The 27,229-nt window shown below is 37.5% G+C and overlaps 1 protein-coding gene and 1 pseudogene across 9 annotated transcripts in view; both read left to right on the top strand.

Annotated features, from left to right (window-relative positions):
• Positions 1-27,229, top strand: part of RC3H1 (ring finger and CCCH-type domains 1) — a 92,159-nt gene that overhangs the window by 29,139 nt on the left and 35,791 nt on the right. For all 9 annotated transcript variants that reach the window (XM_074015266.1, XM_074015195.1, XM_005540039.5 and 6 more), the window contains exons 3-9: positions 7,353-7,473; positions 8,308-8,547; positions 9,057-9,232; positions 13,113-13,313; positions 15,457-15,589; positions 20,979-21,097; positions 22,966-23,078. In XM_074015266.1, the coding sequence (XP_073871367.1) occupies positions 7,353-7,473; positions 8,308-8,547; positions 9,057-9,232; positions 13,113-13,313; positions 15,457-15,589; positions 20,979-21,097; positions 22,966-23,078 (1,103 nt within the window). The remainder of the gene's footprint in view (positions 1-7,352; positions 7,474-8,307; positions 8,548-9,056; positions 9,233-13,112; positions 13,314-15,456; positions 15,590-20,978; positions 21,098-22,965; positions 23,079-27,229) is intronic.
• LOC123571273 (5S ribosomal RNA) lies at positions 24,148-24,266 on the top strand (annotated as a pseudogene).

Genomic DNA, 27,229 nt, shown 5'->3' with positions numbered 1-27,229 from the left:
CCTGTAATCCCAGCTACTTGGGAGGCCGAGGTACGAGAATCCCTTGAACCCAGGAGGCGGAGGTTGCAGTGAGCCAAGATCGCGCCACTGCACTCCAGCCTGGGTGACAGAGTGAGACCTTGTCTCAGAAAAAGAAAAGAAACCTAAGAGGTAAGTCATAAGGACCTTTTTTAACATTGAGAAAACTATTGTTCATAAAACCACTGCACTTTACTCAGTAGTGAAGGTGCAGCTGCTTCAGGCAGTTTTACTCAGTAGATATTAACTGAAATGAAAGATGAGAAAGGTGACAAAAACTATAGCACAACGTTTGGGAACCATTAGAACACACTTAATGCTTTATAGACTCAAAAATGGTTAAGATAGTAAATTTTGTGTTATGTATATATTATCACAATGAAAAAGATTTCCTAAATTTTCCTTTCATCTAAAAGGAAAAAGAAAAAATAAATTTAAATTAGACTTTAAAATATATCATCACCAATTTGTCCTAGGAATGTAAGGTTGATTTAACATCTGCAAACCAATTAATGTAATTCACTATATCAGTAAAAGTTGCAAAATTGCACACATATGATCATCTCAATAGACACAGAAAAAGCATTTGGCAAAATCCAGTACCTTTTCATAATAAAAGCACTGAAACAACTAGGAAAAAAACTTCAACCCAAAGGACATGGATGAAAAACCCACAGCTAACATACTGAATGGCGAAAGACTAGAAGCTTTTTCTTTAAGATCAGGAACGAGTTAAGGATCTCCACTCTTAACTATTTCTGTTGAACATCATACAGGACCTTCTAGTCAGGGCAATTAGGCAAGTAAATTAAACCAATGACGTTCAGATAAGAAGTAAAAAATAAAAACAATCTCATTCACAGATGGCATGGTCTAATATATAGAAAATGTTAAAGAATCTACAAAGGAAAAGCTATTAGAAACAAAAAACTAGGCAAAGTTGCAGGATATAGGATGAATATATAAATATCAGTTGTCTGAAAAAGCAAAAGTGTTTCTAAGGTGTAAAAATGTGTTTACAGTGTTTCATAATTTCTTTCTTTCTTTTTTCTTTACTCTGTCATCCAGGCTGGAGTACAGTGGCATCATCTTGGCTCACTGCAATCTCCGCCTCTCAGGTTCAAGTGATTCTCGTGCTTCAGCCTCCCAAGTAGCTGGGATTACAGGTGTGTACCACCATGCCCAGCTAATTTTTGTATTTTTAGTAGAGACAGGGTTTCGCCACATTGACTATGCTGGTCTCAAACTCCTGGCCTCAAGTGATACACCTGTCTCGACTTGCCAGAGTACTGGGAATACAGGCATGAGCCACCATACCCAGCTAGTGTTGCATACTTTCATCCATATAATACATTAATAATAGTTTTCTTACACACATAAGACTTTCTGGCACATAGTAGGCCCTTAATGAAGATTTGTTAAATAAATAATATATATGTTGTATTTCTATACACTAGCAATGGACAATCTGAAAATAGAAATCAATTTCATCTACAAGAGCATTAAAAAAATATTAAGAATATATTTAACAAAAGAAATGTAAAATTAGGCTGGGTGCAGTGGCTCATGTCTGTAATCCCAATAGTTTGGGAGGCCGAGGCTAGCAGATCTCTTGAGGCCAGGAGTTCCAAGACCAGCCTGGCCAACAAGGTGAAACCCCATCTCTACCAAAAAAATACAAAAATTAGCCAGGCGTAAAGGTGCCCACCTGTAATCCCAGCTATTTAGGTGGCTGAGGCATGAGACTTGCTTGAACCCAGTAGGCAGAGGTTGCAGTGAGCTAAAATCATGCTACTGCCCTCCAACCTGGGTAACAGAGTGACTCTGTCAAAAAGAAAAAAAAAAGTAAAACTATATTTTGAAGACTACAGATCATTGTTTAAAAGAAACTTAAAACTTGAATAAACATTTACTCATATTAACTCAAAATGGATCAAAGGCTAAATATAAGAACTAAAACTACTAAACTCTTAGAAGAAAATATAGACGTAAGTCTTCATGACCATGGAGTAGGCAGTGGGTTTTTTTAAGATATGACACCAAAAAGCACAAGGAACAAAAGAAAAAGATAAGTTGAACTTCATCAAAATTAAAAACTGTGTTTCAAAGATATGAACAATTGGCCGGACACAGTGGCTCACGTCTGTAATCCCAGCACTGTGGGAGGTCAAGATGGATGGATCGTTTGAGACCGGCCTAGGCAACATGGCAAAACCCCATCTCTACAGAAAATACAAAAAAAAAAAAAAAAAATTGCTGGGTATGGTGGCACATACCTGTAGTCCCACCTGTCTGTGAGGCTGAGGTAGGAGCATCACCGGAGCCCAAGAGGCCAAGATGGATGGATCATTTGAGACCCACCTAGGCAACATGGCAAAACCCCATCTCTACAGAAAATTAAAAAAAAAAAAAAATTGCTGGATGTGGTGGCACATGCCTGTAGTCCCACCTATCTATGATACTGAGGTGGGAGCATCACCTGAGCCTGATCACCAGATTGAGGCTGCAGTTGAGCCTCGATCACAGCACTACTCTCTAGCTTGGGCGACAGAATGAGACCGTATCTCAAAAACAACAGTGACAACAAAAAAAAAAAGATACCAACAAGAAAGCAAAATGAACAACCCACAGAATGTGAGAAAACAATTGTAAAATCCTATTTCTGATAAAGACTTACATGTAAAATATATAAGGAACTCGTACAACTCAGTGATAAAAAGACAACCCAATTTTTAAAATGGACAAAGAGCTGAACAATCACCTCGTCAAATAGATTATACAGATGGCAAATCAGCAAAATGAAAAGTAGCTGAGCAGTTTGTCTTTAAGTAATTGCAAATTAAAGCAAGTGAGAAACCACTACACACAAATTAGAATGACCAAAATCCAAAACATTAGCAACACCAAATGCTGGTGAGGATATGGAGCAACAAAAACTCTCATTCTTTTGGAAATGAAAAATGGGATAGCCACTTTGCAAGACAGTTTGGCAGTTTCTTTACAAGCTTAACATAATAGGTATTTACCCAGTTAACTTGAAAATTTATGTCTACACAGAAACCCGCACATGACTATTTATAACAACTTTATTCATGATTGCCAAAAAATGGAAGCCGTTGAGATATCTTTTAATAGGTGAATGGATAAACAGTGGTATATCCATGCAATGGAACATTGTATAAAATGAAGTAATAAAAAGACATAGCTGTCAAGTCACAAAAAGACATAGATACATCTCAATGTATATCATTGCTAAGTGAAAGATACCAGTATGAAAAGGCCACATACTGTATGATTCCAATTTTATGATATCTGTAAAAGGCAAAACCATAGCAACAATAGAAGTATCAGTGGTTGCCATGGATTCAGGAGTAGGGAGGGAGGATTGAATTGGTAAAACAGTATTTCTTAGGGCAGTAAAGCTGTTCTTTATGATTCTGTAATTGTGGCTATATGACACTGAATTTGCAAAAATTGTAGAATTTTACAAAGATTATGGAAAACAATCTGAAGTATATGAAACAATTTCACTAAAGGGGTGGAGGAGAAAGAGGATTGTGTAAGATTAAAGATAGAGGAAGATATTATCTATAAGCAGTGTACTCTAGTCTTTTCCCACGGGGGTATGAATTCTGATACTGCTGTATATATAATACATATTAGAATTGAACAGTTAAGTAAATGAATGGCAAATGGTTGGAGCCAGTTTACAGATAAGCAAGGAGGAAGAGGTTAGAATGATTCATGTGGTAATGGATTAGAGTTGGAGGCATCAATATGAACTCATTTTTAGCTTGATATGGATACAGATAGTTATATACAGAAATAGATACGTGTATATCTCGGGTTATTACACTGACATATATCCTTGCTCTGTCATCTAAGATGGCCTAGAAAGAACAGCACCCCAATAGCAATGTGTATACATAGCATTCATATCTTGGTTTCTAATACCATTCTCCAATAAAGGGAACCAGAGTTCCTTGGAGAAATGGCTAATTCTAAGACTGAGACAGGAAATACACAAAATGAGTCTGGAGTAGCTTGTAGCACTGGAAAGTATAGAGAAGTATTCAAAACACACACAGACACATACACAGAGTAATGGGGGCTATATCAAAGGCACACAGGAGCCAACTGAAAGAGCTCTCAGTGGCCAAAGCTAAAACAGTTTGAACAACAAAATAAATGGAATTGGATTATAACCCAGGTATAAGATAAATATCCTTGAGTCTACATGATAAAATTAAATGATTGAATAAATAAATGGAAGAAAGAAACAAATCTCCCATGCAGAATTCCAAGTTAATTACATAAATATTCTGCTCTCAAGGATGGAGAGTGTGTGTGGGCTATGCATAGTGACTCCTTCCAAAAAGTACAGTTTGGAAGGTGGGAGATTATGGAACTTTATAGTGGAGAAACCTGGTAAACACTGACTAAACCAGCTGATCAAATTTAACATCAGCAGTAATAAGTCATGTTGGTGGTTTGTAGCTTTGATGTGCTGTGATAAAAATGGTAATTTTCCCCTATGATCTTCCAAAAATCCATAACCACAGTATACTCATGAGAAAAATGACAGATCCTAGATCCCAGTTTAGGGGCATTCTGCAACATACCAGACCAGTACTCCTCAAAACTGTCAAGGTCATTAAAACAAGGAAAGTCTGAGAAAGCTGTCCAAGCCAAGAGGAGCTTAAAGAGACATGGAAGGGCCAGCGCAGTGGCTCACACCTGTAATCCCAGCGCTTTGGGAGGCTGAGTTGGGCAGATCACTTGAGGCCGGGAGTTGGAGACCAGCCTGGCCAACACAGTGAAATCCCATCCTACTAAAAATGCACAAAATTAGCTGGGCGTGGTGGCGCATGCCTATAATCCTAGCTACTTGGGAGACTGAGGCATGAGAATCTCTTGAACCTGGTAGGTGGAAGTTGCAGTGAGCCGAGATTATGCCACTGTACTCCAACCTGGGCGACAGAGTGATACTTTGTCTCAACTTAAAAAAAAAAAAAAAAGCCGGGCGCGGTGGCTCAAGCCTGTAATCCCAGCACTTTGGGAGGCCGAGACGGGCGGATCACGAGGTCAGGAGATCGAGACCATCTTGGCTAACCCGGTGAAACCCCGTCTCTACTAAAAAATAAAAAAACTAGCCGGGCGAGGCGGCGGGCGCCTGTAGTCCCAGCTACTCGGGAGGCTGAGGCAGGAGAATGGCGTGAACCCGGGAGGCGGAGCTTGCAGTGAGCCGAGATACGGCCACTGCACTCCAGCCTGGGCTACAGAGCGAGACTCCGTCTCAAAAAAAAAAAAAAAAAAAAGGGAGAGACATGGAGGGAGAGAGGGAGGCCAAGGTGGGTGGATGGCCTGAGCCCAGGAGTTTGAGGCTAGTCTGGACGATGTAGTGGGACCCCCATCTCTACAAAACAATACAAAATTAGCTGGGTGTGGTGGCGTGTGCCTACAGTCCCAGCTACTCAGGAGTCTGAGGTGGGGGATCACTTGAACCTGGGAGGCAGAGGTTGCAGTGAGCCCAGATGCTGCCACTGCACTCCAGCCTGAGTGACAGAGCAAGACTCTATCTTTGAAGACTAACTGTAATACGGTATCCTGAATGGGATCCTGGAACTGAGAAAGAACATTAGTTGAAAACTAAGGATATCTGATTAACATATGGATTTTAGTTGTTAATTATGAATATGTTGATATTTGCTCATTAATTTTAACAAATGTACCATACCAATGTAAGATGTTAATAATAGGGGAAACTGTTAGCTGGGCGTGGTTGCTCGCTCCTGTAGTCCCAGCTACTTGGGAGGCTGAGGCAGAAGAATCACTTGAACCCAGGAGGCGGAGGTTGCAGTGAGCCAAGATGGTGCCACTGCACTCCAGCCTGGGTGACAGAGGGAGACTCCATCTCAAAAATAATAATAATAATAATAGGGGAAACTGAATACAGGATAATGAGAATTCTGTGTACTATCTTTGCCACTTTTTTGTAAATCTAAAACTGTTCTACAAAATAAAGTTTACTAGGCAAAATGGGTAAAAGATCTGAATAGACATTCCTCCAGAGAAGATATACAAGTGGATAATAAGCATATGAAAGGATGGTCAACATCATTAGCTATCAGGGAAATACAAATCAAAACATAATGAAGTCAGAGGAAGGTAGATGGGAAGAAGAGATAATTATCAAAGAATACAAAGCTTCAGTTAGACCAGATAAATACCTTTAGTGATCTGTTGCACAGAATAGTGACTATAAATAGTAATACATTGTATGTTTCAAAATTGCTAAAAGAGTAGATTTTATTTAAAATCTACAAAAAAAAAAGTGAGGTGATGAATTTGTTAATTAACCTGCTTTAGTCATCTCATGTTGTAAACGTATCAATCAAAACGTCACGTACCCCATAAATATATGCAATTATTATTAATTTAAAATAAAATTTAGAAAAACCACAATGAATTACTACTTTCCACCCAACAGGATAGCTATAATAAAAAAGATAATAATAAGTAGAAGAATTATCTTTCTACATTAAATGTAGAAGAATTGGAACCCTTATACACTCCTGGTAGGCATATAAAATGCTACTCTGCTTTTGGAAAATAGCTTGGCAGTTTTTCAAAAGGTTAAATACAGATTCCTAGGTATATACCAAAGAGAAACAAAAACTTTTGTCCACAAAAACTTGTACACAGATGTTCATAGCAGCATTATTCATAATAGTCAAAAATAGTCTGTCAATTGATGATTGTATAAATAAAGTGTGGTATATTTATACAATGGAATGTTATTCAGTGATGAAAATGAAGTACTGATACAACCTGGAAGACCTTTGAAAACATTAAGTGAAAGAAGCAAGTCAGAAAAGACTATATATTGTGTTGATTTTGCTTGTATGAAATGTCCAGAATAGGCAAATCCATAGAAAATAGATTCATCTTTCCAAAGGTTGGTGGATGGTTGGGAAAAAATAAGGGGTAATTGTTAAAAGGGTACTGTGTTTCTTTTTGGGCTAATGAAAAGATTCTAAAGTTCATTGTGGTTATGTTTGCACAACTGTGAATATACTGAAAACCATGGAATTGTATATACTTTAAACCAGTCAGTTGTATAGTATGTGGATTATATCTTAATTAGGCTGAGAAACAAAACAAAGGAATGCAAAGATACATGTTAATAGGAAAGATCTTTTGAAAGAATTCAGTAAATTTAGTGGGTGTTTTGATGTTGCCAGTGTTAGCATTATGAGTGCATAAACTATGCTAAATAAAACATTTAATTAATGAATCGAGCACTCATACAGATCTTTTCTTTTGGCCTCCAGGTCCCTGAGCAGCAGCCTATTACTTTATGTAGTGGGGTTGAAGACACAAAGCATTATGAGGAAGCTAAGAAATGTGTAGAAGAATTAGCATTGTACTTAAAACCGCTCAGCAGTGCTAGAGGTAAGTTTGTTTTTGTTTCTTATTTAGAGTAAAATTGCTTTTTTAAATACTCAGTACATAATCCTATATATTATAAGTCCTGAGGAATTCCCAAAAAACCTAACTAGAGGTAAATTTGATGCAATTATCCATACTGAGTAAATGTCTACTAAAGAAACTTGTTACCATAAAAATTGTGAGCTATTAAGCGAATGTTAATGAAATTTACCAATTGTAAACTAAACTCATTTTGTGCTAAATATCATTACACAAACCACAGCAAATAAAATAGTGAATTTTGAGTTTATGTGATGATGGAAACATTATTTGAATGATCATAAAAGCAAATGTAACTACTTACCTCGGAAGTGCTTTCCATCATTTGACAACTCTGAATGGTTTGCCTTCTATCCAGTTTTATATGCTATGCTATAGGTGGTATAATAAATATGGAAGTTGCCATTTTTGCACAGAAAGGGCTTACTATTTAATTAGGAAAGTAAAATTAACCCCTCTGAAATAATATACCAGAACTCTTGGGACCTCAAGATTTAGATTATAAACTAATTATCAATGTTGTCTAGTCCTTTTTTCTTTCTTCCTCTATGATAAAAATGAGTAATGGTATATTTAACGTCATAATGAATGTTAAGTGCACATGAGATAACTCATGTATACATTTGTATACTTTAAAGATATATACATAAGTAAGCTTTACGTGTGTGGTTTTATTTGTTGTTTCTTTTAAATACTGTTGTCTATTCACATACCCACAAGTTAACCCAACAGAAAAATTGCTCCTGGACTTTAAAATTGCATTTTGAACCTAGGAATAACTTCTTTCCTCATTTAAAGGAGTGGGTCTGAACAGCACTACCCAGAGTGTTCTGAGTCGCCCAATGCAGAGGAAACTTGTGACTCTAGTCCACTGTCAACTAGTAGAAGAAGAAGGCAGGATTCGTGCTATGAGGGCAGCTCGATCTTTAGGTGAACGAACAGTTACAGAGCTCATTCTCCAGCACCAGAATCCTCAGCAACTCTCTTCCAATCTTTGGGCAGCAGTAAGGGCTAGAGGATGCCAGTTCCTTGGACCAGGTACATAATTAAGTTTTGGTATTTATTCTGCTGGTAGTTCTGAAATTATGATGTAGGAATTATAAGTGATGTACAAAGCCTAGTTCTTTGCAGTATTTTATTGTTACCAACTAATGTCTTGTTTGATGTTCATGGCTTGGGCAATTCCACATAACTTAGTGGACTTACTAAGTGAACTTAAAACTTTTCTCTTAGTGCCAAAAGTTGTTTCTTTTTTAAAGTTTTTAAATTTTTCCTTTTTTTCACACCTGTAGCAGGAAGTTCATTCATTTTGATAGAAGTTTTTCTTAAATGTATTAATCACTTATCTGTTTTCTTTATAAAATATATAGAATGTAATACAAAATTGCCCACAAAAATGGTGTAAAAGTGTGTTGCTGGTTAATCTTATTGTATTGCCAGTTAATTGAGTGAATAGCTGCAGAAATGATTAAATATTCCCCTTCTAATAAATGGATTTATCTTATCTATGTACTTGATAAATTTTGGTTTTGCCCAACTTTCCCTAGCAATGCAGGAGGAAGCTTTAAAACTGGTTCTGCTGGCCTTAGAAGATGGTTCTGCTTTATCAAGAAAAGTATTGGTTCTCTTTGTGGTGCAAAGGTTGGAGCCACGGTTTCCTCAAGCCTCTAAAACTAGCATTGGGCATGTTGTTCAGCTCCTTTATAGAGCCTCCTGTTTCAAGGTATGAACCTACATTAAAGCTCAGCTTGAAAGGAAGCATTGTTATTTCCCCAAACTTAAGTAGTAAAACTTTGAGTTTAATAAAGTTGCCTGTGTCTTTTCAGGAAATTTCAGCAATTTTTCTGTATTATTTTAAAGAATGTAGATGGTGTCTTATTATAGTTAAATCCTATTATATTGAGTTTTTGTATGTTTGATATTGAACAACATAGATCAAATCAAGGTTTGTAGATTTTTGTATTCGAAGAGACTAAGAAACTATGTCAGTTTCTTACCAAGACTGTGCAGAATTGGTCTGAAGACAGAGTTACTGAAGCACAAATAAATTTTATTTATTTATTTTTATTTTTTTGAGACGAAGTCTTGCTGTCGCCCAGGCTGGAGTGTAGTGCACGATCTCTGCTCACTGCAGCCTCCACCTCCTGGGTTCAAGCGATTCTCCTGTCTCAGCCTCCCGAGTAGCTGGGATTACAGGTGCCCATCACCATGCCCGGCTAATTTTTGTGTTTTTAGTAGAGACGGAGTTTCACCATGTTGGCCAGGCTGGTCTCAAACTCCTGACCTCAGGTGATCTGCCCGCCTCAGCCTCCCAAAATGCTGGGATTACAAGCGTGAGCCACCGTGCCCAGCCAAATAAATTTTATTCAGAGATTTTCTCCTAGTGTAATTCCACATATGCAGTAATGAAGTTCCATTTGCCATTTCAGTCTATATGGTAATGCTGGACATAGTCTCTTATCCCAAATTGAATAAGCACCGCCTCAAACATTGCTACTCACCATGTATCATTTATTGTTCATCCAGTATTATTTTTCTGACTTTTTTTTTGAGATGCAGTCTTGCTCCGTCACCCAGTCTGGAGTACAGTGGTGTAGTCTTGGCTCACTGCATCCTCTGCCTTCTGGGTAAAGCAGTTCTCCTGCTTCCAGCCTTCTAAGTAGCTGGGATTACAGGTGCCTGCCACCATACCTGGCTATTTTTTTTTTTTTTTAACTTTTAGTAAAGACAGGGTTTCACCATGTTGGCCAGGCTGGTCTTGAACTCCTGACCTCAGATGGTCTGCCCACCTCGGTCTCCCAAAGTGCTGGGATTACAGGCATGACCCATCACACCCAGCCTATTTTCCTGACTTTTAAAAATCAAACTGTCTTGATTCTGACACAGCTTATAACCAGTACTTGAAAACCGTGTCTTTAAAAAAATTAATTAATTCATGCTAGCTGTAAGGAAATCCATTCTCAGATCACCACATTCTTGTTATCTGACACTCATAAACTAAAAAAATGCCACATTAGCTATCCTACTAAATTCTGTTCTCTCATCCTTTGAGAAGGAGGAAATGGTTTACAAAATTAGCAGAAGAGCATATAGATTTCATTTAAACAAAATTTTTAAAGCTCTAGCTAAATGCTGGTCTTATTCTGTGTCTTTGTGGAGTCAGACTATATGTTGAAAATGGGCCTCTATTTTCTATAGGTACCACTGAAGCTGTAAGAACCTCTAGCTAAAATTACTTTAACTGGTCCAGATTGTCTCTGAATAACTCACTCTTGTTGTAGTGGTTAGAGTAACATGATTTTACAGTGCAGTTCAGAATACATTCTGGAACGTCTATCTGCTTCCATTGTTAATTGTTATCCATTAACGGCACCAGACAGATACAGTATAGGAAGCTTTGGAAAGAAAACATTCAACCCTCCCCTGTAAAGAAGAATACGTGACTCAAGAAAACCCAGAATACCCATGAAGTGAACCTCTCTGAACTCTAAAGCATTAACAGGAATATGGCCAGGCGCAGTAGCTCACGCCTGTAATTCCAGCACTTTGGGAGGCTGAGGTGGGCAGATCATTTGAGTTCGAGACCAGCCTCGCCAACTTAGTGAAAAAACCTGTGTGTACTAAAAATAAAAAATAATTAGCCAGTTGTGGTGGCACACACCTGTAATCCCAGCTACTGGGGAGGGTGAGGCAGGAGAATTGCTTGAACCTGGGAGACAGAGGTTACAGTGAGCCAAGATCATGCCACTGCACTCTAGCCTGGGTGATGGAGCAAGACTCCACCTAAAAAAAAAAAAACAGGAATAAAGAAAATTGGAAATTTGTAAAAAGCTGCTTTTTCACTCAGGTCATGATTATTTTCCTTGCAGGAATATGTATCCATACAGCTGTATTCTGGCTGTGTCCTTTTAGTGTCTCCTGTATTTCCATTGGAAAAGCCTTTTGAGCTGCAAGATAATTTGTTCTTTCTTAGTAGAATAAAGTTCTGAGACTTAGACATTTCATCTCTTGGAAATCCTTGATTGTTTTTAGTTAAAGATTGAGTGGTGAGAGCCAAGTTCAAGGAACCATTGTTACATATAGAAAGCATACTTTACATTTTAATGAGGTTCAGCATATATTGAGGGAGTGCTAAACATATGCATTTGGTCTTTTGACTTGCCTTTTAATAATGGCACAATATATTCAGTTTTTGTGACTGTAGTTCTTGATTTTTATCAATTTGGTCTTATATAGATGTTCCTAACAAAAAGTAAGTTAGACTTTCTTCCTTGTAATAAGAATAGAATGCATTTATTTATTTACTTGTTTTTTGAGCGATAGAGTCTTGCCGTGTTGCCCAGGCTGGCCTTCAACTCTTGGGCTTAAGCAATCCTTCCGCTCAGCCTCAGTAGCTGGACTACAGGCACATGCCACCACTCACATTAATTTTTTATCAGTGTGACTTAGAAGTCCTGATTACAATATTTTGTAGTTTCTTTGGTGAGAGGGAAAAAAACAGGAATTATATACAAGAAGAATATGAGTCCTTATGGCAATAAAAGGTTAACAAGGTAAAACGTGTTCTGAAATATGTTAGGGTAGAGGTTATCTTAAGCTAGACTTAATTATTTTGCTTTGATTTGTTAAGCATTTGGCCTAAATCCAACTTGACTCAGAATGTAAGATATTGGGGTGATAACAGTACACCTGCCTCAACAAGAGAAGTCAATGAGTTAATCCAGTACTATAATGGTTAATAATATAATTTAATATATTGGCTGGCACATGCCAGGTGCTCAAAACGTGGTAGCTATTTTTATTACTAAATGATATTATTTAATCATAATCATTATGATTATTCTAGTCTAGCATCTCACACTTTACACTTTCTGGTAGTAGCCCATCCCACAAAACTCCATGGAGAATTAAGCCAAGTACAAATTAAATCATTGTTAGAGTTAAACCAGCATCTGAAGCTCTGCAGTCATCAATCCCAACTAGCTCATTGTCAGGCAAGCCCAAGAGTCATAATCCACATTTATGGAGAAGAAACATATTGTTTTTCAGAATATATAATCGTATTAGTGTTTTTTTCTTTTAAAAAATGCATATACACACATACACACCTTAAACTGCATGTATATGTTAAAGTCTGTCAAATCGTTGGATTTCATTCCAGCACATACAGATTGACTATACAAAAATCCAAAATCCAAAACTTTTTGAACACCAGCATGATGCTCACATGCTCATTGGAGCATTTCAGATTTTCAGAGTAAGGATATTCAAGTGGTTTAATGCAGATATTCCAAAATTTGAAAAAATCTGAAATCTGATAACACTTCTGGCCCAGGCATTTTGGATAAGAGATTTTCAGCCTGTATTTATTCTTTCTGAAAGACCTATCCAGAAAATGTTGGCCTAAATCCAACTTGACTTAGAATGGGATGATAACAATATACCTACCTCAACAAGTTGAGGAGAAAATATTTTGCAGGCAAATGGTATATTCATTTAATCTTGTTGTTGCTGCTAAAATTGTTACGTTAAAAATTATGTGTTCATATAAAGCATAAACTAATTTTTTTGACTTCATTATGAGATTATTTGTGTCTTATTAGGTCACCAAACGTGATGAAGACTCTTCTTTGATGCAGCTGAAAGAAGAATTTAGAACCTATGAAGCTCTGCGGCGAGAACATGACTCCCAGATAGTGCAGATTGCTATGGAAGCAGGCTTACGAATTGCACCAGACCAATGGTCCTCTTTGCTTTATGGAGACCAGTCTCACAAATCTCATATGCAGTCCATTATTGACAAGGTAGAACCTTTTTTGTTCCTTACTTCTTGGACTAATCTTGGCCTTTTGGTAATTCATTTAACAAATGTATATTAAAGTGAATACTGTATAGCTTTTGTAAATTGTAGTTATAGCCAGTGTCATGTCATAACCAATCACATTATAATACCACTTTGTTCGTATAAAGAGATGATTAGTTTATATTTTTAATTTTATTTATTTTATATTTTATTTTATTTTTACTAGAATCACAGAGATGATTGCCCACTCTAGAGACCACTCTACATTTAATTTAGAGAAATAGAGTCAAATAGTAAGAGTAACCTAAAAAAAATAATAATGAACATTTACTAAAATTTTAGTATGTATCTAGTGGTTTTAAATAATTCATTTAATCCTCTCAACAGCCCTGTATTATCCATTTTAGACAAAGACAAAGGGAAGTTAATATGTTTTTCCAGCATCACATAGATAGTAAATGACAGAAGTGGATATGAACTTGGGCATTCTCACTGTAGAATACACTAACCTTTTACCAAACTATTCCCCCCCCGCTCCTTTTTTTTTTTTTTCTATTTCTAAAGATAGAATCCCTTGAATGGGTAATACAGTGAGAATTGGGAAATACGTGTTTTAAATGCCTGGTGTAGGGTGGGCACAGTGGATTATGCCTGTAATCTCAGCACTTTGAGAGGCCAAGGTAGGAGGATTGCTTGAGGCCAGGAGTTCGGGCACAACCTGGGAAACATTGGGACATTCATCGCTACCAAAAAAAAAAAAACCATAGCCAGGTGTGGTGGTAGACACCTGTAGTCCCACCTAGTTGGGAGGCTGTGGTGGGAGAATCCTTGAGCTCAGGAGTTTGAGGGTGCAGTGAGCTATGTGAGACCCTATCTCTTTAGGGGGAAAAAAAGGTGGTACATAATTTTTAGTTACAATGTAGGTTGTTTGCTCTGTCCTGTAAGTCTTCTCTGGATACCTTTAACCAGACTTTACCTGTAACTCTTAGATTTGGACAGGAGCTTGTATCTTAAGTTTTGCAACTGATTTATAATTTATGGAAATGCTTAGTAATGATCTATTAAAGGAGTACCTTTCTACCTCTGAAGAGAAACTTGGTTTGCTTTTTTCTTTTTTTTTCGAGACGGAGTCTTGCTCTGTCACCCAGGCTGGAGTGCAGTGGCACTATCTCGGCTCACTGCAATCTCTGTCTCCCAGGTTCAAGCGATTCTCCTGCCTCAGCCTCCCAAGTAGCTGGGATTATAGGCACGCGCTACCACACCCAGCGAATTTTTTGTATCTTTAGTGAAGATGGGGATTCACCATGTTGGCCAGGCTGATCTCGAACTCCTGACCTCGTGATCTGCCCACCACAGCCTCCCAAAGTGCTAGGATTACAGGCGTGAGCCACTGTGCCTGGCCTGGCTTGCCTTTTATAAAGATTCTACAAGGTGGTTAATCTTCCTGTCTGAACTGAACTGGTAACTAGGTGTATATCCTACAATAATTTTCTCACATCACCCGCAGTGCTTTAAATTTAATATCCAGAGACCTTTGTACAACAAACTGGTAAACTTTGCGATGTGTGTGATATTTCATAGAGCAACAGAACTTTCTGTAATCATGAAAATGTTCTGTGTATGCACTGTCCAATATGGTGATCACTAGTCACACATGGCTATTAAGCACTTGAAATGTGACTTTTGCAACCGATGCACTGAAATTTTTATTTTATTTAATTAACTTAAATTTAAATAGCCACATATTGCTAAGGTTACCATATTGGATAATACAAAAGAGAATTTATTAAAAGTGATGAGAAAAGCACTAATTCTAGTAAATTAATGGAGAGAGAAACAGGAATTAACAATTCACAAAGATGACTCATCAATATATCTAACTGATGGGAGGCTGAATTGAGAGAGGTCTCACATTTGAAGAATGTGACAGCAGAGGCAATACAGTACACAATGTGCCAAGCTCTAGATGCAGAGAAGTAGAGAATTTATTTAGGTAGCAAGTAATCTAATCTGCCCAGAGTGTAGAGTGTATGGGAAGATAAAAATTAAATTTAATAAATTGTAAAAATGATTGTGATATAAATAATCTTTGTATTTAAAAGATTATCCGACCTTTGGGAAAGTTAACGTTTATCTTTTTTAAGTTGCAGACCCCAGCCTCTTTTGCACAGAGTGTTCAGGAACTAACAATTGCTCTCCAGCGGACTGGAGACCCAGCAAACTTGAACCGACTAAGACCCCATTTGGAGCTGTTAGCAAACATTGACCCTAGTCCAGGTAAACCCATGGGAAATTAATGGACTGTCTTATATGTGCCTTTTGTGCTGCTCAGTGATTCTTTCATTATCTTTTGTTCTTCCTCTAGGGTTTCCTAAAGTAGTTACTCCAGATCTTTTTTACAGTATTTTAAGTTTCCATTTTAAATATTTTCCCTCTTTATCTCAGGTTAGTTCACTTTAATATTTATTTAATACTTTTTATACTGTTGCTCATTTCGTCAGGAAAATAGATCTCTGGGCTTCTTTATGTTTCTTCTTTCTCCCATCACAAAATTGTGTTGTATTTTACCATTCTTACCTCTTCCAAATCTCATTTTTCTCATTTTTTTTTTCTGTATTATGTATCCTTAGTTGCATTTCCTTGATCCTGTTTTTGCCCTCACCATAATATCTTGTTCCTTCAAGTATCCTCTCTTGTATATGTTTACTTAGGCTTTTTCTGCTCCTTCTTCTTAAGCTGAAAATGTACCCAACCTTCATTTTTCACCTTATACTTACATCTAAGATATTTTAGCTTCTCTGTGTTTATTCCTACTACTGATCTGAAGCTCTCTTAATATTTGCTAGTAGGTTCCCAGTCTCTGATTCCAAAAACTTTGTCTTAGTCTTTAAATCACTCCCATTTGTTTTCAGCATTTGGATAATGTTGTTGAGCACTTTTTTGATATCTTTCTGTGATCTCATAGTTCTCTTCTGACCTGAGTGCTACTTCTGTCATATTTGTACCATGCTTTCCCCTCCTGCCCACTAAAGAGTAGGCAGGTTATGCTCTTGGGATTTTGTTTTCTCTACATGCTCTGATAGTGGTTATTCATTCTTAGCAGCAGGTATTACTTTCATGTAGAATACAGACTCCCAAATATCTGTCACTATTGTCTCTGCATCCATTCCAGATACATCTCCCAATGCTTGCTGAGATTTTCCATCATCTCCTCTGAGTGCTTCAAAGCAAGCTCATCATTACTTGATACTTGCTCTTCCTCTAATGTTTCCTCTTTCTGATAATGACCTCATTCTCTGAGGTATGTAAGTTTAAAACCTTAATATTTTGTCTTGCCTCATCTTTTCCTTTCACTTGTTTTACATACCATTTCATACAATAGGATTTATCTGTTCTTCTTTCACAATGTCCCTATATCCCCTGCTTATGATTACTTCCTTTGAGAGCCTCCTTTTCCCTGAGACTGAATGTCTTACAAGTTCCTCTACTGTGAGTTCCTCCAATCCAGTCTACTTACTGCTATAAAAGAAATCACATCCCTGATCTTGCTTCCACACTCATAAATTTTCATTGTTTGTAGAATTGCTCACGGAATAAAGTTTGACACTGATGACTATGGCATTCAGAGCCCTCTTAGTTTTTTATCAGCCTACTTTTATAGGTTTGCTCCTAAAATTGCTTAGTAAACCAGATCAATGTTACTAGAATATATAGTGATTTTTCCCCCCTACTGCTGTGCTTTGATCATCCTGAGCAGTCAAAAGAGAACTTCCACAAGTTCCTAATCCATTTTTGACCCCGTTTCTCATCTACCTACTGCTTCATTTCTTGTTTTGGCACTCTCTTGAACTCAACTCCAGTCAGGCATTTATCTCCACTGCTCTATCCAAGGTTGTAAACTACTTCCATGTAGCTAATTCCAAAGGTCAGCTCTCAGTTCTTACTGTACTTGATTTAGCAGCATTTAACATTTTATTTATTTATTTTTGGAGACACAGTTTCACTCTGTCCCCCAGGCTGGAGTGCGATGGCAAGATCTCGCTTCACTGCAACCTCTGCCTTCCAGGTTCAAGCAATTCTTGTCCCGTGTAGCTAGGATTACAGGCCTGCACCACCACATCCAGCTAATTTGTTATCATTATTTATTTTTATTTTTAGTATCTTTAATAGAAACAGGGCTTCACCGTGTTGGCCAGGCTGTTCTCAAACTCCTGACCTCAGGTGACCCGCCTGCCTCGGCTTCCCAAAGTGCTAGGATTACAGGCATGAGCCACCGTGCCTGGCCATTGTTCTGTACTCTCTCTTCCTTGAAATGCTTTTTTCTTGGCTTCTAAGCTACTAATTCTCTTCTTACTTTATTGAACTCTCCTCAGCATCCTCTGCCTTCTCGTCTCCGTATCCTGTACTCTTTGGAGTGTTCTCAGAGTTTAATCCTATACCTGTTTCCTAGATAATCTTATCTATCTCATAGCTTCAAATATAATTTATATAACTCACAAATTTACTGTATTTTTATCAGTTTTGAGGTTCATAATTATTTCAGATCTTAGCATTTCTGAAATTGGAATGCATTTGTGTGAAGACATATTATAATTAACAATCTTTTTTTTTCTTTGGTGGCACATAAAGTAATATGCATTACAATTGATAGTCTTTTAGAGTTTGAAATATATATCCAGCCCATGCCTTTTTCCTGAACTTGCATATAAAACTGCTTTCTCGGCCAGGTGCAGTGGCTCACGCCTGTAATCCCAGCACTTTGGGAGGCTGAGGTGGGTGGATCACAAGGTCAAGACATTGAGACCATCCTGGCCAACATGGTGAAACCCCGTCTCTACTAAAAATACAAAAACTAGTTGGATGTGGTGGCGGGCCCCTGTAGTCCCAGCTGCTTGGGAGGCTGAGACAGGAGAATCGCTTGAACCCAGAAGGTGGAGGTTGCTGTGAGCCGAGATTGTGCCACTGCACTCTAGCCTGATGACAGAACAAGACTCCGTTAAAAAAAAAAAAAAAAAAAAAAGCTTTCTCAGCATCCATCATCTTATATCTGATAAGCATTTCAAACTGAATCTATCTAAAAATGAGCTCTTCCCTGCCATCCTGTTTGTGGCAACTCTATCCTTCCAGTTGCTTAGTCCAAAAATCTCAACTCTTCTTTCTCTCATAATGTATATCTGATCCGTTAGCAAATTCTGTAGGCCCTACCTTTAAAATCCATCCAGAATCCATCTACCTTCACTGCTACCATTGCCATCTCTCAGGAGATTATGGAATAGCCTCCTGTTGTCTAACTGATTTTAGCAAAAGAGCCAGAGTGACCCTGTCACCCTCTGCTCATAAATTCTCCTATGGCTTTCTGTCACTCAGAGTAAAAGCCAAAATCTCTCCCATGATCTATAGGGTCTCGTGTGGTCTGGTCTTCCATTACCTCTCTCAAACCTCATTTCCTACCCTTTTTTTCTCTTAATTTCCTCTTCTCTGGTTCTATCTCCATGCAACATGCCGGGCACACTTCTCACATTAAGGACTTTGCACTTATTCTTCCCTCTAACTTGGATATTTTTCCCCTAATATCTCCAGTAGGCACACTTAAGCCCTTCTTTCAGGTCTTTAATCAAATGTAACCTTCTCAAGGAGGACTTTTCTGGCCTCTGTCTAAATTTTTCTTTTTTTCTTTTGAGACAGAGTCTCCCTCTATTGACCAGGCTGGAGTGCAGTGGTGCGATCTCAGCTCACTGCAACTTCCGCCTCCCAGGTTGAAGTGATTCTCCTGCCTCAGCTTCCCGAGTAGCTGGAACTACAGGCATGTGCCACCATGCCCAGCTAATTTTTTTTTGTATTTTTAGTAGAGTGCAGTGGCTCACGCCTGTAATCTTAGCTCTTTGGGAGGCCAAGACGAGCAGATTGCCTCTGTCTAAAATTTTACACATTGGCCCCACTTTTCTTAGTTCTATTTTTTCAATTCAACATTATCTAAATACTACTGTATATTTTGCTTATTTGTCTTGGTTATTATCTGGCTCTTCTCCTTGAATATAATGAGGATTTTTGTTTTAATCACTATTGCTTACCCAACAACTAGAACAATAACTCAGATTTAGCAAGTGTTCCAAAAACTACTTTTTTGAATACTTGTTCTCTTTACCTTTTTTCCTTTTCAGATTCCATGTGTCCTTCAAAGCCCAGTTCAAATGCCATCCCCTAGAATTCTTTCAGGATGTCTGAGCAGGAAGTTATCTCTGCATCTCTCTTCTAGTTTCATTTTATGTATTTCTTTTAAAGAATATTTTATATTTAGCCTTATAGTTAATTTTTCTTTTATAAATCAAAGTGCTGGCATAGGGCAAATACCTACTAAATGAAGAAGACATGTAGCAGAGTTACTTTATATAATAGCTCTTCTATTAAATTTTTTTTTTTTTTCTTGAGACGGAGTTTCGCTCTGTCACCAGGATGGAGTGCAGTGGCGTGATCTCGGCTCACTGCAACCTCCGCCTCCCAGGTTCAAGCAATTCTTTGTTTGTTTGTTTGTTTGTTTGTTTGTTTTTTGAGACGGAGTCTCGCTCTGTCGCCCAGGCTGGAGTGCAGTGGCCCAATCTCAGCTCACTGCAAGCTCCGCCTCCCGGGTTTGCGCCATTCTCCTGCCTCAGCCTCCTGAGTAGCTGGGACTACAGGCGCCCGCCACCTCGCCCGGCTATTTTTTTGTATTTTTTAGTAGAGACGGGGTTTCACTGTGTTAGCCAGGATGGTCTCGATCTCCTGACCTCGTGATCTGCCCGTCTCGGCCTCCCAAAGTGCTGGGATTACAGGCTTGAGCCACCACGCCCGGCCAGGTTCAAGCAATTCTCCTGCCTCAGCCTCCCAAGTAACTGGGACTATAGGCCCATGCCACCATGCCTGGGTAATTTTTGTATTTTTAGTAGAGACGGGGTTTTTTTTCATGTTGGACAGGATGGTCTCCATCTCTTGATCTCGTGATCCTCCTACCTCGGCCTCCTAAAGTGCTGAGATTACAGGCCTGAGCCACTGTGCCTGGCTTATTAAACTTTTTAAGCTTTTTGTTTACCAAAACTTGATTTATATAAAAGTTCAAAATAAACATGCAAATTGACTGACTACAGGCACTCCTCAGTTTTGTTTAGTCCACTCAGTGTTGGTCTGAGCAATGGTCTAAATTTCTTAGATGCCAACATTTTAAAACTGAAAAATTTTTACTTAAAAATCTTAAGTTTCAGGTTTCCCTGGGAAACAGTGAATGTATTTGGCAGTGCCAGCCTTGCATTGTCACATAACAACAATCATCTAAAGCTGAGTTATAACCATACTCTTAGATGAGGGACACGCTCTCCAGTTCAGCAGTCCCTGTCACTCGCTGTTGTCTCCTCAACCCTAAGAGTCTAATGACAGTTACTACTATTGTGTGGCCTATTTACCTCTTTCTTGTTACCTTTCTTGTTCCTGTGGTTATTTCAGTTTGCAACCCCAGCTTTGAAAGAATATGTCCATTCCTTTAAAATGATGGTTAGGTGAATAAGCTATTCTCTGAAAAGTTAAGGTGTGAAACTTGATTTCACTGAAATGTTGTCAACTAACTCTTTTATTAATTTGATATTAGGGAAAATATTGAGTAACATTAGAGTTTAAAACATTATTATTGGTTGTATAGATGCTCCTCCTCCTACTTGGGAACAGCTGGAAAACGGGCTGGTTGCTGTGCGTACAGTGGTACATGGGCTGGTTGATTATATCCAGAACCACAGCAAAAAAGGAGCAGATCAGCAGCAGGTAAGGAAGCTGTTTAAAACTTAGAGTTAATCCACTGTGGATATGCCTTAAAACTATAGGTAAACCACTGTGGGTATACCTACAGGTGCAAAGCCAAAAAGATGACATGAATATTTTGAGACTCTGACTATAGAAACTATAAATTACCTTGGCATGGTTAACAGTTTACTGCATTAGGCTGGTAATTTTATCTGACAATATTGACATTAAATAATCCTTATTGATCTAATATCATGCTGGGGTCAGTCTTCACATTGGATATGGCAGCATTTGATGGAGAATATAGATTCAGTGCTGAAGTTTATTCCTTTTATATAAAATTATTATTCTCTTTAGTTTGTATGACATTTTGGTTTGACAATAAGTATCACTTTTTAGTGCTAATACTGTATCTTTTCAATACTATTCAAATTTCTATAGATTTTCTTATTAAAATTAAAAATTTTTTTCATTCATAGTGTCTGTTATACCAGTGGGTCAACTTTCCCTCACAGTTTTTAGATGAAATACAACGGTAGAGTATAATAACTTCTTATAGCTAGATTTTTAAATTTTATTCCCAGTAATTTTATTTTGCTCTCAGGATTTATATTAGGTTCATTAGATCTTTTATTTTGCAGTAGTAAGCCTGTGAACTTAAAACTCTTAATTTACCTGGTTCAGGTGATTATTCAGTATTCCTTTTTGCTTAAGAGGCAAGAAATATAAAAAGTATCCTGCTAAGTAAAATAATCTGGATATGATTTTCCTAACCTATCTAACACAGGTCAAAGCTTTTATTTATGAATAGACATAAAAGAAAGGAGAACCTACAATTTTTAACTCTCTGTTTCATTAGACATCTTGAAGAAAATAACAAACGTAATGAGATTAACCTTTAAAGTCTGCCATATGGTGATAAAATACACTAAATTTTGTCCAGTTCAGTGTTGTGTCTCATATTTCATTAACTTTCAAATCCATCCTCTTGCCTTATCCTTGAGTTGTAGATAATATGTGTCATTTGTACTTCTGGAGATATTTTAAGTCCTTGGTATATTGTTCTGCGTGTCAAGAAGAATTAGTTACAGAATATTCTTTGATTTTAGGGCCTTTTGTAGTTTTTGTGGTGTGTTGTAAGGAAGCATACATATAGCTATATTGAACATTGTACAAAACAAATATTAGAAGATAATTTATATATTTGAAAGTCTTAAACTACGGTGGTTTGTTTTTTCATTATAAAATGTGGAAATGGGCTGGGCACAGTAGCTCACGCCTGTAATCCCAAGCACTTTGGGAGGCCGAGGCAGGCAGATCACCTGAGGTCAGGAGTTCGAGACCAGCCTGGCCAACATGGTGAAACCCTGTCTCTACTGAAAATATAAAAATTAGCCAGGTGCGGTGGTGGACACCTGTAATCCCAGCTACTCGGGAGACTGAAGCAGGAGAATCGCTTGAGCTGGCAAGGTGGAAGTTGCAATGAGCCAAGATTGCACCACTGCACTCCAGCCTGGGCAACAGAGTAAGACTCCATCTCAAAAAAAAAAGTGGAAATGAGATCATAGTGCCCCCATGAGATTTTTCTTTTTCCATATAAAACAAGTGTAAGAATGCCCATGAAATTTATTCAAGAATTTATATGATGCTACTTGTTTGAGAATTAATATCAACATATCAGAAAAATTAGGACTACCTTCTTCTTGCTTTATTTATATTTGGACTTTGAAACTTCAGACGGAATGACTTTCCAGCACTTTTGCTCTTGGTAATCTAAATAAATATGTGAATTACTTATCTAGATTATCAAAATCCTAAAATGACAACACAAAATTTGTATTTTTTTGTGGGGGATTATTACACATCTAATATTTTGATTTTGGTTTTAGCCTCCACAGCATAGCAAATACAAAACATACATGTGTCGAGATATGAAGCAGAGAGGAGGATGCCCTCGTGGGGCCAGCTGTACGTTTGCACACTCACAGGAGGAACTGGAAAAGTAAGTGTGGAAATCAGGAGACTTTGGAATAAGGTATAAGTGGAATAATTTGCTGACATACAGAAATACAGGAAGAGTAATTGCTTTATCTTAAATAAATAGGACATTTTTAGAATGCAACATAGCTTGAACATTCCTATTCTGAAAATCTAAAATGCTTCAATATCCAAAAATGCTTAAAAGCCAACTTGACACCACAAGTTGAAAATTCCACACCTGACCTTGTGATGGATGGCAGTCAAAACTTCATGCACAAAATTATTTAAAATAATGTATAAAATTACTTTCAGACCATGTGTAAAAGATGTATATGAAACATAAATGAATTTTGTGTTATATATTTGGGTCTTATCCCCAAGACATCTCCTTTATGTATATGCAAATATTCCAAAATCTGAGACAAATCCAGTGTTTGAAACACTTCTGGTCCCAAGCATTTCGGATAAGAGATACTCAACCTGTACATAATTTTTTAAAATGAAAAGCAGTTTCTTCAGCTTTTATTGCATCATGCCTATAGATAGGAAACTATTTTATGATTAGCTAAATCTAAAACTGGGTCGTTTTCACGACCAAAAAAATTTAAATTCTAATAATTTTAATCAATTTTAACTTAACTAATTGCATATTGTATTTCCAATGGAAAAATTTGCCCTTGGCTCAGTTTAACAAGTTCTTTTAAACTTCAAGGACAAGATAATTTCAGGAATGTTAAATTTTTCAGCTCATTGAAGAAAGAAAGGAGAAGCCTCTTAATTTATTTTATTTTTATTTTATTTTATTTTATTTTATTTTTTAAAAATAGAGACAGGGTCTCCCTATGTTGCCTAGGCTGGTCTCAAACTTCTGGTCTTAAGGGATTCTCCTGCCTTGGCCTCCCAAAGTGCTAGGATTACAGGCAGGAGCCAACACACCCATTGCCTCTTAATTTGTTTATAAATCCAATGTAACACTTTTATTAAATTTGACAAAGATAACACAAAGAAAACTGTAAATCTATCACACGTATTAATATTAAAAATCTCAAAAATTTAAATGTAATTAAATAATACATTACAATAGATGCCATGTCTATGGGCATAATACCCTGAATCCACCTGAGCTCATCTGATCTTAGAAGCTAAGCATGGTCAGGCCCAGTTAGTACTTGGATAAGAGACTGCCTGGGAATATTGGGTGCTATAGGTGTTTTTTTTTTTAATATAAATAATATAATTTTTTTTTTTTTTTTTTTTTTGAGACGGAGTCTCGCTTTGTCGCCCAGGCTGGAGTGCAGTGGCCGGATCTCAGCTCACTGCAAGCTCCGCCTCCCGGGTTTACGCCATTCTCCTGCCTCAGCCTCCCGAGTAGCTGGGACTACAGGCGCCCACCACCTCGCCCGGCTAGTTTTTTTGTATTTTTTAGTAGAGACGGGGTTTCACCATATTAGCCAGGATGGTCTCGATCTCCTGACCTCGTGATCCGCCCGTCTCGGCCTCCCAAAGTGCTGGGATTACAGGCTTGAGCCACCGCGCCCGGCCTAATATAATTTTTTTTAAAGAAAAGAAAATAGATGCCATGACTCTGCAAAATTAGTACAACATAATTATCACAACTTAGAAAATAACATGATCATATGCAAAAAATGTCAAAGGCTTTTGAATAAAATTGAATGTCAGTTAAAAATCAAAATTCCAGCCAGGCGCCAGTGGCTCATGCCTGTAACCCCAGCACTTTGGGAGGCCGAGGCGGGTGGATCACAAGGTCAAGAGATTGAGACCATTCTGGCCAACATTGAGAAACCCCGTCTCTACTAAAAATACAAAAATTAGCTGAGTATGGTGGCACACGCCTGTAGACCCAGCTACTCAGGAGGCTGAGGCAGGAGAATCTCTTGAACCCAGGAGGCAGAGGTTGCAGTGAACTGAGATTGCGCCATTGCACTCCAGCCTGAATGGCAGTGTGAGACTCTGTCTCCAAAAAAAAAAAAAAATCAAAATTTCTTAATACAACAGAAATATCATACTTTCTCAGCATGGTAATAAATCATGTTGTAAATCAGAAGCCAACATAATAGTATGATGCTTAATTAGTAAAATATTCAATTCACTCTCATTAAAGTCAAGGATAAGGCAAAATTTTCTGCTAGTAATTAGTAGTAAAATTTTCTACTAGTATTATTTAACATTGTGGAAGTAGTAGCTAATGTATATAAGAAGGAATAAAATAGCCATAAAATTATTGGGAAAAAAAGTTAAAATTCAGGATCTCTTCTACTTTAGCAACAACAAAAAAAGATAAATACCAAATAATAGATTTGTAAAGAATAATCAGGGTGTATATAAATTGAACCAATAAATTACCTAGGAACATAAGAGAAATACTGAGTAAACATACTGTGTTCTTGGATAAGGTTTGACGCTATAAAAGTTTTATTTTTCCATAGACAATAAATTCCAAGAAATCCGAATTTAAATCTCACCATGATGATGTTAAGATCCTATCAAAAATTCACTTGTAAAGAATAAATATATACAAATAGCCAGGAAAATTCTGAAAAAGAAGTTTTTGACAGGAACTAGACTAATAACTATTAACCTATATTATGGACTTCAGTGAATGAAAGACTGTAGTCTTTTGCATAGGAATAGATTAATGAAACGCAATAGAGAATCTAGGAGGAGTCTGAGATGCATGTAGGAGCTTAGCATATGTGCTAAAGGTGGCATTTCACATCAGTGACCAAAAGAATGATGGAAAATAACTGTTACCTATTTGAAAAATAGAGCTGAATTCTTACCACAATCTTTATACTAGAATGAACTCTAGATGTGTAAGAGATTTAAATATTTAGGAAGAAAGAAACCACAGAGTAGTAAGAGGGTTTTTGTTTGTTTATTTTTAGTTGTTAAGGAAAGAAGGAAAATATTTTTTTAAGAACTACAACCCAGCATCCATAAAGGAAAAGATTGATAAATTTGGTTACATAAAAATTATAAAACTAAGATATGGTACAAATACAGTTTTTTATAAAGAGCTTGGTGAGGAAGTGACATACAGAGGGCTGATATCCTAACATAAAACGAGCTCTTACAAATCTGTAAGAAGGAGAGGAGCCAATAGATTTATGGATCATAAACATAGTTTACAGAAGAAATACTAATGACCAATTATCCTGTGAAAGTATGTTCAATCTCACTAGTTGTTAAAGAAATGCAAATTAAAGCAACTTAGTATATTTGGACTACCAAGTTAACAAAGACCAGTACTACCCAGTATTTGAGGTTTTGAAAGACGTTTTCCTTCATGATCAGTAGGACTTAAAATAGTTTTAGAGAGCAGTATGATATAAAAATTTCTAATTTGCATGCTCTTTGACCTCATTCTGCCTTTGCTTATTTGGTTATTTACACAAGGTGTAAGTACATGTTCATAATTATCTGTTACCTTTTTTATTGTTTGTTTATTTATTTTTTTTTTTTTGAGACTGGGTCTCACTGTCTTCCAGGCTGGAGTGTAGTGATGTGATCATGGCCCACTGCAGCCTCGACTTCCAGGCTCCAGTGATCCTCTCACCTCAGCCTCCCGAGAAACTGGGACCACAGGTGCACGCCACCATGCCCAGCTAATTTTTGTATTTTTGGTAGAGACAGAGTTTTCCCATGTTTCCCAGGCTGTTCTGAACTCCTGAGCTCAAGTGATCCACCCACGTCAGCCTCCCAAAGTGCTGGGATTACAGGTGTGAGCCACTTCGCCCAGCCGAGGTTTTATTTTTGAAAATGAAAATGCATTAGCGGTTGTAAATGGGCTTGCTTTCATTGTTGAGGAACAAGGATCCTGGAGTCTGATGGCTTATATTTTTTCCTTTGGTTAGATTTCAGAATTGATGTGCTTGTTGTACCACAGCATCTGTTTAAACTTAGGCAATTATTCTGTTTTGGTTCCATTAACCTACTTTTAAAATAACTTTAATTTTGTATTGGCAGGCATAACATCAGCATCTCTGCAGCAGTTCTAATAAAAGTCACTATCCTTAATTGCTTAAATTTTTTTTTTGAAACAGGATCTCACTGTGTTGCCCAGACTAGAGTGCAGTGGTGCAATCTTGGCTCACTGCAACCTCCGCCTCATAGGCTCAAGTGATCCTCCTGCCTCAGCCTCCTGAGTAGCTG

The sequence above is a fragment of the Macaca fascicularis genome, chromosome 1, assembly GCF_037993035.2.
Source record: "Macaca fascicularis isolate 582-1 chromosome 1, T2T-MFA8v1.1".
Taxonomy (NCBI): Eukaryota; Metazoa; Chordata; class Mammalia; order Primates; family Cercopithecidae; genus Macaca; species Macaca fascicularis.
This window is presented reverse-complemented; position numbering and strand designations above follow the sequence as displayed.